A 16,277-nucleotide genomic window follows, 5' to 3' on the forward strand; every position below is an offset into this window, starting at 1 on the left:
TTTATTTAAAAAATATATATATATTTTTTTCTAAAAGGTACATGCGTCAACTTGATACACATAATGTGTTGGTGAGCCTAATATTATTAATTTTTACTTTTAATTACTTTTATCCTTTTTCAAGTTTGATATAAAGTTATATTATTTCACATCAACATTAAAATACTTTATTTATGGTTAAGAGTAAGAATGAAATATTCTTACACATCTTTTGAATAGTAATAATGCATTTAATTAAAATTAACTGCTAATGAAACAGATATACTTTTTTTATTTTTAATTATAGTGAACATTTAAAAAAAATAAATTTTGTTTACAAAAACTCAACAAAAAAATTTAACATTTAACACATTACACATTTACCTTATTAATTTTCTAAAAAATTAGAAAATGTTTTTAATTACAGCCAACATTTAAAAAGAAAGAATTTTGTTTAAAAAAACTCAACTAAAAAATTTAACATTAAACACATTACACATTTACTTTATTAATTTTCTTAAAAAATTAGAAAATTTTAATATTAAATTTTCTTTATAAATTCTACAATTATTAACCTATTAATAATAATTAAATATATAAATAAACATATAAATAATACTAAATATGACTTTTCCATAAATCTAAACTAATCATTCTTTAAATTTTAAATAAAAAATTCCAATAATTAAATGTAAATTGGTTTAAATCACATGAGCGAGTGCGGAAGCCAACAACTCAATCCAGTATGATATATATTATTTTTTTACCCAAAATTACAGTGTTAAACATTTCGCTATTCAGTTATTTCTTTGCACGTGCTAGGACACGCGGACGCTGTACCTCCTTAGGTTGAAATGAATTCCCTATCTTGATTTTTCCACTGGACGGTGCGAAGACAATGAGAGACTGCGGATGTACATACCACATTTATATGCCATGATAAGGTATTCCGATAAAAAGGTTAACGCCCATTTATGTAACCTCACAAATCGTCGTTTTGTCTGTTCAATCTACAGGTTAATCATCATGGGTGTTCTTTCTCTCTCAAGCATTGTGTCTGTCTTATGGAGCGCTCCATAAATGTTCTGTTCTGTGTAGTGTTGTATGCATCAATGTCGTGTGTAGCTTTGTGGTTGTGTCTTGTATAAACTTTTGTTTGTTCTGTGTGTCTGTTAATTGAGAGAGAAAGTCCATGCAGAGGAGAATATGCACTGGTGGCAAATAATGGAATGCATCCAGAGTGAGTTAGTACTCATGGCAATGTTTTCTTGAACTATTTTTAAATTCATTCGGCCAGGCCCTTCTTTATGTTTCTTTTTCTCATGGGTTGGAATTTTATATACAGGAGTTGCTGGAGTAGCGTTTCCGGTGCTTTTGGAGCAGAGAATGAGGATTTTCCAGCGCCCATCAGTTTGCAGAGTTTCAATAGAAAATGAAAATTTCCTAAGAAGCAAGGTTAGTATGCTAAAATCTCTCGCCCCCATCTGTGGTCATCCTTCCTTGACATTTCTGTTTGTGAATATTTTTCTATTTCGATTTATAAAATCTACCTACCCACGGAGTGCATCTCTCTCTGTCATCCCTTCTATATGGAATTTCAGTTAAGATTTTTCGTGTTCAAAATATTTTGTTCTTTCTTCAAGCGAGAACCGTTTGAATTTAATACCCTGAACTTTCTGTTCATCTCGCTGAAAGTATCACCTGATTTTTTTTTTCAGCAAGAAAAAAACTATATAGTTGATATTGAATTCATATAAAAACATAAATGTACAACTATGTTGATATAGAGCAAGAGATATCTGAAAATGGTAGATAAGAAAGGCAGAATGTCGACATTGAGAGATATGGAGATAGTGCTGAGGCAGTTCAGATAAAAAAAACATACCGGATTGGCAGCATCAAAATGTGAAAAAACTATATACCGGGCAGGGAGAAGCCCTGGATCAGGTGGCAGACACTGTCCACAGTAACCTGCATCCGCCCAGAACCATGAGGCAGTGATAAACCCATCTTTGATAAAGCATCCGCTCTCGTATTTTTGTCCCTGACTATATGGGAAATTGAGTAATCTTTGCTGCTGGACCACATTGCTCCAAGTCGATTTAACCATCCGGAGAGATGTATGTTTTTTATAATGTGTTTGGACAGCACATGATCGATGGTGATTTTCGAGTCTCCAAAAATATGAAGCTTTTGAAGACCAAGGAAGGCAGAGACGGAGAGAAGTCCAACCAGGGCCATGATTTCGGCTTTGTTATTTGTACCTGGACCACCATTCCAATAGATGTCAATAGCCTGCCCATCTACAGGGAATATGGAAAAACCACATGCACATGAATTCTGCAGAGCAGCACCATCGAAAAAAGCGCAGGGGTATTCATAAAAAAAGTAGGGTTGTTTATTCCTATCAAGTCTGAGGTTCGATTGCTGTGGCTGTTCAAGCTTCTCATATAAGAAGAGAATTGATTCAATGATACTACACCTGATACAACACCTGTTCTGCATCGATACTCATCACCTGTTCATGGATGTGTTGAAAGACGATCATAGAATTGTAGTCTGGTCTTATTATTGTTATTTATGATGCATTTGAATCATAATGTGAGTTAATAAAATCTCTGCGTTAACATTTTGGAATAACTGCAAGAAATTGTGTGGTATTTTCCTCTACTTAGCCCTAGTACATTACCATTTTAATACAAGTTATGTTTCTATCAGCATTAAATCACATCTCAACTCTTCTTTTTTATAAATTCTATAGGTTATTTGGAATGGTAAACTGTTCTGGGGTTTCCAACAGAGAGGCATTAAATCACAACTCAACTCTTCTTTTTTATAAATTCTATAGAGTTATTTGGAATGGTAAACCATTATAGGGTTTCCAATAGAGAGTCAAACGACTTTTCATTGCATACGTAAACATATACTTTTGTGTTGTGTTGTGTTCGAAGTTTCTAGAGTCACATCTGCTCTTAACCAGGCTGCTTACACTTATAATAAGTCCATAGGTGAATAGGGGTCTCGTTTGTCAGTTGTACTTTAATTAATCTGATAGGCCAGTCTATGTTCCAAAATTTTAATTTATTTACCAGATTACTTTAATTAATCTGATAGGCCAGTCTATGTTCCAAAATTTTAATTTATTTACCAGATTAAGGTAAGTCGAGGAGGGGGATTTATTTATAACCTTCAGTGAACATGTTGGTAATATTCTTAGTAATATTAGAAAATTAGATTGATTTTAAAAATAATTAATATGATGAACACGTAAGTGTGTTACATCAGAGGCACATGTCTCACATGAGAGGAGCCTCCCCAACCTGACACTTAAGTATGATGTTATAGCTTCTTGATCTTTCATTAATGCAGGTCCATTAGCTGTATGCTCCATAAAAAGCATGGCCCTGTGCCCAATACAACACCAATTAACCACATAGGAAACCTAGAAACCAACACATGGCTAACGTCGAACGTAGCCAAGATATGCATCATACATTACATAATTGATCAATTGATCCAAGATTTTACCATGGATGGTAGGAGAAACAGTTGTCATATAAGTTGAGGACTTGATAGGTATATGTTTTTCCTATTAAACCAAATTATTCTTCAATATATCCAACTAGATCAAAGGTGTACAGGCCTTCCACTTTCATGTCACGTTAGGTCAGGCCTCTTTGTCATCCTTCGCTTTCATGCCTCTTTGAGAATACTATATATAATTCTGTTCATCCATACTCATCACCTGTTCATCGATGAAAAAAGTCCTCATCAATGCAGTGTTTCCAAGTTTAGCAACTGTTGAAAGCCCACATAACAAGATGTCGAAATCCCACTTGTTCCTACTTTTCTCTTCTCTGCTACTTTTTCTCCAATCCTTCCTGGCCTTCTTCCATGGCCATCTCACCTCAAATTCCATTTTTGATACACACAATAACGCCTCCCAAAACACGCTAAACGCAGAAGTCAAGACACTTGGAGAAACGATCGACATGACCCTCAATTATCTATCTCAGGATCAAAACCCCCATTAAGAGGAAGGTTCCGAGTTTAGAGTTGCAAGACAACTTACCAAGATTCAAAGATCTCCACTCGGATTCAATTCTCAGTCAAAGTGGAGGCCTTCTTCAAGCTCCGATTCTACGTCACTTGGTTATAGCAGATCGACTCCTTCGGCTATCCATGGAGAGCATCTTCAAGCAGAATTCGTGGTGTTTCCTGCTCATCATCACCCACAGGATGGAGAAGATTCTTTGGCCATTCACAAGCAGAGGATTTCGTGTCATGGTAGCGGCGCCAGATCTTCGCTACCTCTCCCAGAAAACCCCGAGGGAGGGATGGTTGAGAAAGTTTGAGAGTGGTGATATCGATCCGGGGGAAGAAACCCATAGTCGTTTCCAAGGTGATGTATTGTTCCCAAGTAGTCAAGCGGAGGTCATAACTGTTGGTTATGAGATGAACCTTTAGCATTGCGCACGCTCCGTCCCGTAATGTCATGATGATGAGATAAAACAATCATACAACTTGACACTATCTCTTAAAAAAGATGGGTCACGTGGCAACTCTCAGATAATCAAATTTTTTTTTTTCCTTTTTCTTATTAATTACATTACTTTTCCTTTTTTTTTTTATTAATTACATTACATTATAGTTTTATTAATTATACAACAAGGTGTTTTCTCTTTCAACGTTGTTTTATTAAATTCCCATTTTTTTTTTCTTTTATTAATTACATTACATTACATAGTTTTATTAATTATACAGCAAGTTGTTTTCTCTTTCAACGTTGTTTTATTAAATTTCCAATGTTTACTGAGAAAAATATATTACCATTATATAGTTTTATTAATTATACAGCAAGATGTCGATTTATAATTTTGAAAATAAAAGAATTTGGAAAATAAACATTTATTTTGTCACCACATTATTCATTATTATATTTTATATTTTAATTTGAAATATATATATATATACTATTTAATTATTGAAAGTTTTATTTACTAAATAAAATTTTACTGATTTTATTAATAAAAATATGTTATTATTGTATTAAAGTTAAAAGTTATTAAATATGTTTTTTTATTTACTTTTAATATATAATGGTTAGATTTAATTGTTATTATGTTAAATTTATAAATTATATCATACTTGTATTACTTTATATAATAATATTGTATTTATGTTTTTTTTCATGCATTATAGGTTTAGGGTTATATATATATATATATATATAAAATGGATAAATTTTTATGAATTGTACATTTAATTATGTTACAAATTGTTAGGGAAGGTTTGTATACTAACAATATCATTTCAATGTTGTATGTTGCATAAGATTTATCAATACCAAAATTGCTCGTGGGTGGGTGGAAGACGTTATCTATTTTTATGTTTTGTAATGTTGTAATTAGAAAAATTTGATATATATTTTGTTTAGATGGGCCCATCAAAGAATGTACATGAACACAAACTATCATTAATAAAATGAGTAGGGTTTTTTTTTTTTTGTTGGAGGGGAATTCAACCCCTCCAAAAGGCTCTTAGGAAGGTTAAATGGTAACCCTCCTTTGAGTTGTGTTCCTTGTGCTCATGGTTTTCATGATTTTTAGTTTATAGTAACTCCAATATGCACAAACACAAATATATCATTTTATTATAATAATAATTTATAAACATGTTTTAAACATCTTCCCAACATACACACAAACAACAAAATCACTTTTATTCACATAAATCATTTAACATTTTTTCAATGTTTTAAACATCTTCCCCACATACACACAAATACCAAAGTCACTCTTATATTTCACATAAATTACTTAACATTTTTTCAATATTTTAAACAACTTCCCCACATGCATACAAATGAAAAAACCAATCTTATTGACATAAATTATATAACATTTATAACCTAAATTTATTTATATTTTTTAATTTCTATAATTTTCTTGGTTTTTTTTTTTTTTTTTTTAAAGATTTTGAATTGCCTATGATTTGTTTACTTATATGTTTTTATTATAAGTATTTCATTAGGATATTTATATTATATTTTTTCCTTCTTTCATATATATATATATTTTGATATTTTTATAAATTTAAATTAAATATTAATATATTATTTAGAGTGTTTGTGTTTATAAATATTTAAATGTTTTTATTATTTATTTGTATAAATTTATTATATCCAAGTATTGGTTTTATTATTTATATATAATAAATATATTCTTGAAGGCATATATATATATATATATATATATATATGGGTTATAATGTATGCCTTGGATTCTTTATTTTGTGAATATTTTGTATGTATATATGAACGCATTATTTTCCGAATGTATGAAATGAGAGTCTATGCATTACTTGTATGTACTTCTTTGGAGTGTTTATTCTTCTATGCTTATGAATGTCTCATTTTGCATGCTTTTGAGTATTCTTTCCATTGTTTATTTGTATGTACATGTATATACAATTATTTATCTTGAAAAGTTGCTTGTATTATCTTGAGTATTTTTCAGTATTCCTTCCTTATTTGCTTTGTGTGTGTATTCTTTGAGTATTCTTGTGTATGGATATTGTTTACTTGTATGTGTATGAATGTATTCTTTGTTGTATTTGTATGAGTATTATTCACTTGTATTCTAGATATGTGTATGAATGTATTCTTTGTTGTATTTGTATGAGTATTATTCACTTGTATTCTAGATATGTGTATGGATGTATTCCTTCATTATTTGCTTTGTGTGTGTATTCTTTGAGTATTCTTGTGTATGTATATTGTTTACTTGTATGTGTATGAATGTATTCTTTGTTGTATTTGTATGAGTATTATTCACTTGTATTTTAGATATGTGTATGAATGTATTCCTTCATTATTTGCTTTGTGCGTGTATTCTTTGAGTATTCTTGTGTATGGATATTGTTTACTTGTATGTATATGAATGCATTCTTTGTTGTATTTGTATAAGTATTATTCACTTGTATTCTAGATATGTGTATGAATGTATTCCTTCATTATTTGCTTTGTGCGTGTATTCTTTGAGTATTCTTGTGTTTGGATATTGTGTACTTGTATGTATATGAATGCATTCTTTGTTGTATTTGTATAAGTATTATTCACTTGTATTCTAGATATGTTTATGAATGTATTCCTTCATTATTTGCTTTGTGTGGTATTCTTTGAGTATTCTTGTGTATGGATATTGTTTACTTGTATGTGTATGAATATATTCTTTGTTGTATTTGTATGAGTATTATTCACTTGTATTCTAGATATGTGTATGAATGTATTCTTTGCTGCATTTGTATGTGTCTTGTTTACTTGTATTCTTTGTATGTGTATGAATATGTTCTTTATGTCTATATAAATCTATTCTTTGCTACATTTGTATGTCTCTTGTTTACTTGTATTCTTGGTATGTGTATGAATGTATTCTTTGCTACATTTGTATGTGTCTTGTTTACTTGTATTTGTATGAATGTCTTCTTCAACTATATATGAATCTATTCTTTGCTACATTCGTATGTGTCTTGTTTACTTGTATTCCTTGTATGTGTATGAATGTATTCTTCATGTGTGTATGAATCTATTCTTTGCTACACTTGTATGTGTCTTGCATAATTGTATTCTTTGTATGTATGTGTCTTGTTTACTTGCATTCTTTGTATGTGTATGAATGTATTCTTCATGTGTGTATGAATTTATTCTTTGCTACACTTGTATGTGTCTTGCATAATTGTATTCTTTGTATGTATGTGTCTTGTTTACTTGCATTCTTTGTATGTATGTGTCTTGTTTACTTGAATTTTTTGTATGTGTATGAATGTATTCTTCATGTGTGTATAGATCTATTCTTTGCTACACTTGTATGTATGATTGTATTCTTTCTATGTGTATGAATCTATTCTTTATGTGTCTATGAATCTTTCTTTGTTATATTTGTATATATATTATTTACTTGTAGATATATGAATGTAATTTGTGTGAATATATATATTTTTAAATATTTATTTATATGATTATAAATATACTATCATTATTTCTATATATAAATATATTATTTATAATATTAACTTTAGTTTATATATTTGTAAAAATATTATTATTATTGTTTTTTATTTTTTAATCAATTTTTTATTATTTTATTTTTAACTTTTGGTTTTTATCCTCTTTTTATTATTTTTGAATGAAAAATAATATACATATTACATAATATTAGCCTTCCAAGCACAATCTCAATTAATGATTATTGTGTTATAAAACATTATGCAAACCATGAGACTCAATATTCAAATCCCCTATAAAGGAACAAACAATAACATGACATTCATAATAACATCAATTTGTAATAACACATATCAATTAATTATTTAATATTAAAATAAATACAATAAATAAATTAAATTAATTTTATTTAAAAATTTGTTAATTTTAATAATTTATAAAAAAGATTCATAATACTTAAATTTAATAATATGTAAAAAATATACCAATTCTAAAATATTGTTAATGATAATTTTTGTTTTAAAAATAATAAAGAAAATAAATACTTTTCAATTTTCATAATATGCTAATTAATTTATACAATTAATGTAATTATCAACATTATAACATCTATAGTGAATCTTAATCACATATATAAAATAATGTTAATTCTAAAATTCAAAATAAGCATTATAAATGTGATCTATGTGAACATGTGAGTCAATATGTGTAATGTTTGTGGGTATGTGTATGTTTGTGTGCACCCTTTGTTTGTTGTATGCATGTGAGTAATTGTGCCTCATTGACAATGGATTGTGTGGGTGTGCATCAATGGTTAGTCCCATGTCAATGATAGACAATTTTTGGGGTCATATAAGCTCTCACCTTCACGTGGTTGAGTCTGTTAGTAGAGATTTTACATCTCCAAACCAAGAGGAGCTTTCTATATAATGCTTTTTAATTAATTTAAAACACAACATTAACTTTAAAACATTAAAATAGTTTTTAAAATAATATTAAATATTTTATTATTATTTTATAAACATTTAAATCTACAACCTTACTATAAAATAGATTGAAATATTCATTCATATATATAAATATATATATTAAAAAATTATGTAAACTATATTGATTATTAAAATAAACTAATATAAGTTAAACACGTATATAAAAATATATAGAATTAATTATATTAATTATTAAAATAAACTAATATAATTTGGTCATGTTTTATTATAAAATTTATTAAAAAAAAATATAAATATCGACAATATATTATTATATTTCACAAGTAATTATTAAGTCATAATAATAAAATAAAATAAATTATAATATCTGTTGTTATAATAAATATATTTATATTTTGGGGGATGTTCTCTAATTTAGTATGATAGAGATGTTATAATAATAATAATAATAATAAAAATAAATAATATAATGTAAACATTTTAACTGAGTCAAAATAAAATAAAAATAAAAATAAAAATAAACCCATTAAACTAAAATAATAATAAAAATAAAAATGACCCATCGTATTCATGTGGAACATAGCCTATTTAAATGGTGAAGTTAAACTAGCCTAGATCCATTTTAAGTCTAGAACTACACGACATTGAGAGAGATCAAATGTCATTTCACTATAAAAGAAATTTCATCTTAGGAGATTTAATATTTCATCTCAAGAGATTTAATCTATCTTGAAGATTGGTAAAGCCAGTGTTAAAATAAAATCTAAACTGGTTATATTAGTTTCCTACTTCATAGAAATTTTACATCTCCAAACCAAAAAAAACTTTCTATATAGTACTTTTTATTTTATTTAAAACATAACATTAACTTCAAAACATTAAACTTATCTTTTAACAATATTTAAATAATAAGTTTATTATTTTAAAAACTTATAAATATACAACTTAATAAAATAATAAAATAATAATAATAATAATAATAATAATAATTAATTAATTAATTAATTATAGTTAACTATACAATATTTTTAAACTATATCAATTATAAAAATAAATTAAAATATTATTGATATTTGTCATTCAGATTTCATTATTAAATAATAATAAAAGAAGAAAATAAATCATTTTGATATTTATTTTATTAAAATTTATAATATATAAAATGTAATTAAAAGTTATTTAAAATTAAATTATTAAATATTATTTTAAACTAAAAATAAAATAAATATATATTTGTTTGTGAGTTGCTTTTATATCTATATAGGGTAGAAATGTAAGTCAAAATAAAAAAAAAATAGAAAAAAAAAAAAATGACTCATGGTATTGGAAATCCATGGTATTCATGTGGAAATGTAAGTCAAAATAGAATAAAAATAAAAAAAATAGAAAAACAAAAAATAAAAAATGATTCATGGTATTGGAAATCCATGGTATTCATGTGGAACATAGCCTATTTAAAGGGTGAAATCAAACTAGTCTAGATCCATTTTAACTCCCGAACTACAAAGCATCAAGAGAGATCAAAAGTGAGATCAAATCTCCTCTAAAAGAAGTTTCCATCTCAAGAAAGTTTTCTATATAGTAATTTTTAATTTATTTAAAACATAACGTTAACTTCAAAACATTCAAATAGTTTTTTTTTTAAATTTATTTAAATAATATTTTTATTATTTTAAAAACCTATAAATATACCAACTTAATAAAATTATATATATATATTATTTTACAACATTTTTAAACTATATTAATTATAAAAATAAAAGTTTAAATAAATATGTACCTCTTTAATTATTGTGATGTTTTATTATAAAAACATTAAATTAGTATTATTATTTTTTTATTTTTTTAAATATCAATAATTTATTATTATGTTATTTGTTTTATTAAAATTCAAAATATATAAAATGTAATTAAAAAATATTTAAAATTAAATTATTAAATATTATTTTAAATAAAAAATAAAATAGATATATAATCAACTTCAGTTGAGGGTTAGAAACGTTAATCTTCAAAATATAGATGAGATGAATTTGGAAAAACTATTACACTAATATAATTGGTATCTTTATAGGTTTTTAAAATATTTAAATTATTATTATAAAAACTATTTTAATGTTTATAAAGCTCTTTTTGGTTTGGAGATGTAAAATATCTACTAAAATCTCTACAAAGTAGGAAACTAATATAATTAATTTCGATTTCATACTAATACCTAATTTACCAAGCCTAAAGACAAATCAACTAATATAACCAATTTAGATTTCATCTTAATACCAAATTTACCAAGTCTCAAGACAGATCAAATACAGATCAAATATCTGAGATGAAACTTTTTTATAGTGAAAAGATGTTTGATCTCTCTCGATGTAGTGTAGTTCAACTTCACCAATTAAATAGGCTATGTTTTACATGAATACTATAAGTTTTCAATACCATGGGCCATTTTTATTTTTTTTATTATTTTTATTTTATTTTGACTTTATTAAAATGTTTACATTACATTAATTTTTTTTTTAATTGATATTTGTATTTTTTTAATAAATTTTGTAATAAAACATGATAATAATCAACAACTACATATTTGTTAAAAGACGTTTAAATAGGCTATGTTCCACATGAATACCATAAGTTTTCAATACCATGGGTCATTTTTATTTTTATTTTTATTACTTTATTTTAATGGGTTTATTTTTATTTTGTTATTTTTATTTTCATTTTTAATTTTATTTTGACTTGATTAAAATGCTTACATTACTATATCTATATATATATATATATATATATATATATATATATATAAAATAAAACATGATAATAATCAACAATTACATATTTGTTAAAATTATATATTTGTTAAAATTATATTAATTTATTTCAGTAATTAAAATAGTTTATAAAATGTTGTTATATGTATGTATGTATGTATGTATGTATGTTTATTTTAATAATTAATATAATTATTTTTAAATATTTATATATATATGAATGAATATTTCAATTTATTTTACAGTAAGTTTGCATATTTATAAAATAATTAAAAAAGTATTTAAATATTATTTAAAAAATTATTTTTATGTTTTAAATTAATTACATTATATAGAAAGCTCCTCTTGGTTTGGAGATGTTAAATCTCTACTAACAGGGTCAACCATGTGAAGGTGAGAGCTTATATGACCCCAAAAACGGTCCATCACTGACATGGGACTAACCACAGATGCACACCCACACAACCCATTGTCAATGAGGCACAATTACTCACATGTATACATTCATACAACAAACAAAGGGTGTACACAAACATACACATACCCACAAACATTACACATATTGAGTCACATGTTCACACACATCACATTTATTATGCTTATTTTGAATTTTAGAATTAACATTATTTTATATATGTGATGAAGATTCACTATAGATATTATGATGTTGACAATTACATTTATTGTATAGGTTAATTAATATATTATGAAAATTGAGAAGTATTTATTTTCTTTATTATTTTTAAAACAAAAATTATCATTAATAAAATTTTAGAATTAATATTTTTTTTTTACCAATTATTAAATTTTAGTGTTATGAATATTTTTATAAATTATTAAAATTATAGAATTTTTAAATGAAATTAATTAAATTTATTTATTGTATCAATTTTAATATTAAATAATTAATTGATATGTGTTATTACAAATTGATGTTATTATGAATGTCATGTTATTGTTTGTTCCTTTCTAGAGGATTTGAACATTGAGTCTCATGGTTTGCATAATGTTTTATAACATGATAATCATTAATTAAGTTATACTTTGAAGACTGATATTATGTAATATGTATATTATTTTTCGTTTTAAAAATGATAAAAAAAAAAAAAAAAATCAAAAGTGAAAAACGAAATAATAAAAAAATTGATTAAAAAATAAAAATAAATATAAAAAACAATAATAATAATATTTTCACAAATATTTAAACCAAAGTTAATATTCTAAATAATATATTTATATATAGAAATAATGATAGTATATTTATAATCATATATATATATATATATATATATATATATATATATATATATATATAGATATATATATATATATTCACTCAAATTACATTCATATATCTACAAGTAAATAATATATATACAAATATAACAAAGAAATATTCATAGACACATAAAGAATAGATTCATACACATAGAAATAATACAATCATACATACAAGTGTAGAAAAGAATAGATTTTGTGAATACATTCATACACATACAAAGAATTCAAGTAAACAAGACACATACATACAAAGAATACAATTATGTAAGACAAATACAAGTGCAACAAAGAATAGATTCATACAGAGTTGAAGAAGACATTCATACAAATACAAGTAAACAAGACACATACAAATGTAGCAAAGAATACATTCATACACATACCAAGAATACAAGTAAACAAGAGACATACAAATGTAGCAAAGAATAGATTTATATAGACATAAAGAACATATTCATACACATACAAAGAATATAATTAAACAAGACACATACAAATGTAGCAAAGAATACATTCATACACATATCTAGAATACAAGTGAATAATACTCATACAAATACAACAAAGAATACATTCATACACATACAAGTAAACAATATCCATACACAAGAATACTCAAAGAATACACACACAAAGCAAATAATGAAGGAATACATTCATACACATATCTAGAATACAAGTGAATAATACTCATACAAATACAACAAAGAATACATTCGTACACATACAAGTAAACAATATCCATACACAAGAATACTCAAAGAATACACACACAAATAAAATAATGAAGTAATACATTCATACACATATCTAGAATACAAGTGAATAATACTCATACAAATACAACAAAGAATACATTCATACACATACAAGTAAACAATATCCATACACAATAATACTCAAAGAATACACACAAAGCAAATAGTGAAGGAATACTGAAAAGCACTCAAGATAATACAAGCAACTCTTCAACATAAATAACTGTATATACATGCAAACAATGAAACCACCACTCTAACACTCAAGGCATACTCAAACAATACACGCATATACATACAAATAAATAATGGAAAGAATACTCAAAAGCATGCAAAATAAGACATTCATAAGCATAGAAGTATAAACACTCCAAAAAAGTACATACAAGTAATGCAAACACTCTCATTTCATATATTTTGAAAATAATACATTCATATATACATACAAAATAAAGAATCCAAAGCATACATTATAGCCCATATATATATATATATATATATATATAAGCCTTCAAGAATATATTTATTATATATAAATAATAAAAACATTTAAATATTTACAAACATAAACACTCTAAATAATATATTAATATTTAATTTAATTTTATAAAAATATCAATGTAAATATTAAATTATATATATATATATATATATATATATATATATATATATATATATATATATGAAAAGAAGGAAAAAATGTAATATAAATATCCTAATGACATACTTATAATAAAAATATATAAGTAAACAAATGAAAGTGAATTCAAAATCTTAACAAAAAACAAAAAAAATTATAGAAAAAAATAAAAAAAATTAGGTTATAAATGTTATAATTTATGTCAATAAGATTGGTTTTCCATTTATGTGCATGTGGGGAAGTTGTTTAAAATATTCAAAAATTGTTAAGTAATTTATGTGAAATATAAGAGTGACTTTGGTATCTGTGTGTATGTGGGGAAGATGTTTAAAACCTTGAAAAAATGTTATATGATTTATGTGAATAAAAGTGATTTTGCTATTTGTGTGTATGTTGGGAAGATGTTTAAAACATGTTTATAGCTTATTATTATAATAAAAGGATGTGTTTGTGTTTGTGCATATTGGAGTTACTATCAACTAAAGATCATGAAAACCATGAGCACAAGGAACAACAACAACAACAAAAAGCCTACTCATTTTATTAATGATAGTTTGTGTTCATGCACATTCTTTGATGGGCCCATCTAAACTAGATATATATATATATATATATATATATATATATATATATATATATATATATATATATATATAATTACAACATTACAAAACACAGAAATAGATAATGTCTTCCACCCATTCACAAGCAATTTTGATATTGATAAATTTTCTACAACATACAACATTGAAATGATATTGTTAGTGTACAAACATTTCCTAACATAATTACCCTTTTTCCTAGGACTATCTCAGGTAGAGATTATTGATTCAAATCTTACGAGATCCAGGATCAAATAATATTTTAAAGGACGAGATTAAATATCCGGGAACAAGAAAAGCCGTCGTTTTTCAAAATCTCCTCACTATCTGACATATCCTATCTCATGTTATCGTCATCCTCATTCAAATTCGGAAGACAGCTGGCCCTATGATTATTCCCAAGGCTTCTTCTTGTCAGTCCTTTTGTCAGAAAACCTCGTTTTGCTCCTTTGATCCTATCTTTTCTAGGTATTATAATAAGAGAGTGACTTGTCCACTCATGTTACAATCTTAATTGCCTGATCCAACATATCCCCTTTTGGATTTATCAGTACTTCTGAGTTAAGACGGTAGGGGGAATTTTTATGAATGGACCTTACATCTAACTCATTAGCCATAGGGGCCATGGTCCATGCAGCCATTCAGGCAAAATCCTACCAGGGTGCCACCAAGCTGTCCAATGAATGGCAATCCACGCTGGATGATATGTTTATCCGACCCTCGTACCCCTATGATGACATGGATGGAAAAGATCGCGCAAAGGCAAGACCTTTCCGCGAAGACAGTCAAACCGATGTTTTTCAGAGGGGAAAGGCTTATGGCAAGCCTTCGACCTATTCAAAAAAGAATCTGAAGCCTGTCAAAACTATTCCCCCGCCTGCGGCAATCAAGCTTGAAAGTGTTTACTTGTCTGATCGCATAGAAAGCCTCCAAGATTATGCTCTGGTTGGCCGATGGCACTTTCCAGAGATGGATGACTCCAACATGAGAATCTGGCTTGAACGGAAATGGAAACCTTTGATAGGCTATGTTCCTATCGTGGCTAGATTATTGAAGGAATAGTATTGCTTTCATTTCTTGAGTACCAGCGATCTGGAAACTATTCAGAATAGGCTATGGGTGTATGGAAGGAATTTTCTGGCGTTACATAAGTGGTATATGGGCTATAACCCGTTGAAGAATACTCCTACCAACAACTTGATATGGGTCAAGCTACCTGGGCTGCCCCTGGAGTTATGGTCAAAGGAAACCTTAACAGAAATAGGAAATGCCATAGGAAGATGTGTATATGTTGATC

General features: G+C 26.4%; 1 protein-coding gene across 1 annotated transcript; it reads right to left on the reverse strand.

Annotated features, from left to right (window-relative positions):
• Positions 1-1,893: 1,893 nt before the first annotated feature.
• Positions 1,894-2,484, reverse strand: LOC149151542 (uncharacterized). The gene has a single exon (XM_089443191.1). The coding sequence runs from the start codon at positions 2,482-2,484 to the stop codon at positions 1,894-1,896; it is 591 nt and encodes a 196-aa protein (XP_089299317.1).
• Positions 2,485-16,277: the final 13,793 nt, after the last annotated feature.

This window comes from Pinus tabuliformis, chromosome 9 (assembly GCF_031772625.1).
Source record: "Pinus tabuliformis cultivar Carrire ecotype Pingquan chromosome 9, CPIR1, whole genome shotgun sequence".
In the NCBI taxonomy this organism is placed as follows: domain Eukaryota; kingdom Viridiplantae; phylum Streptophyta; class Pinopsida; order Pinales; family Pinaceae; genus Pinus; species Pinus tabuliformis.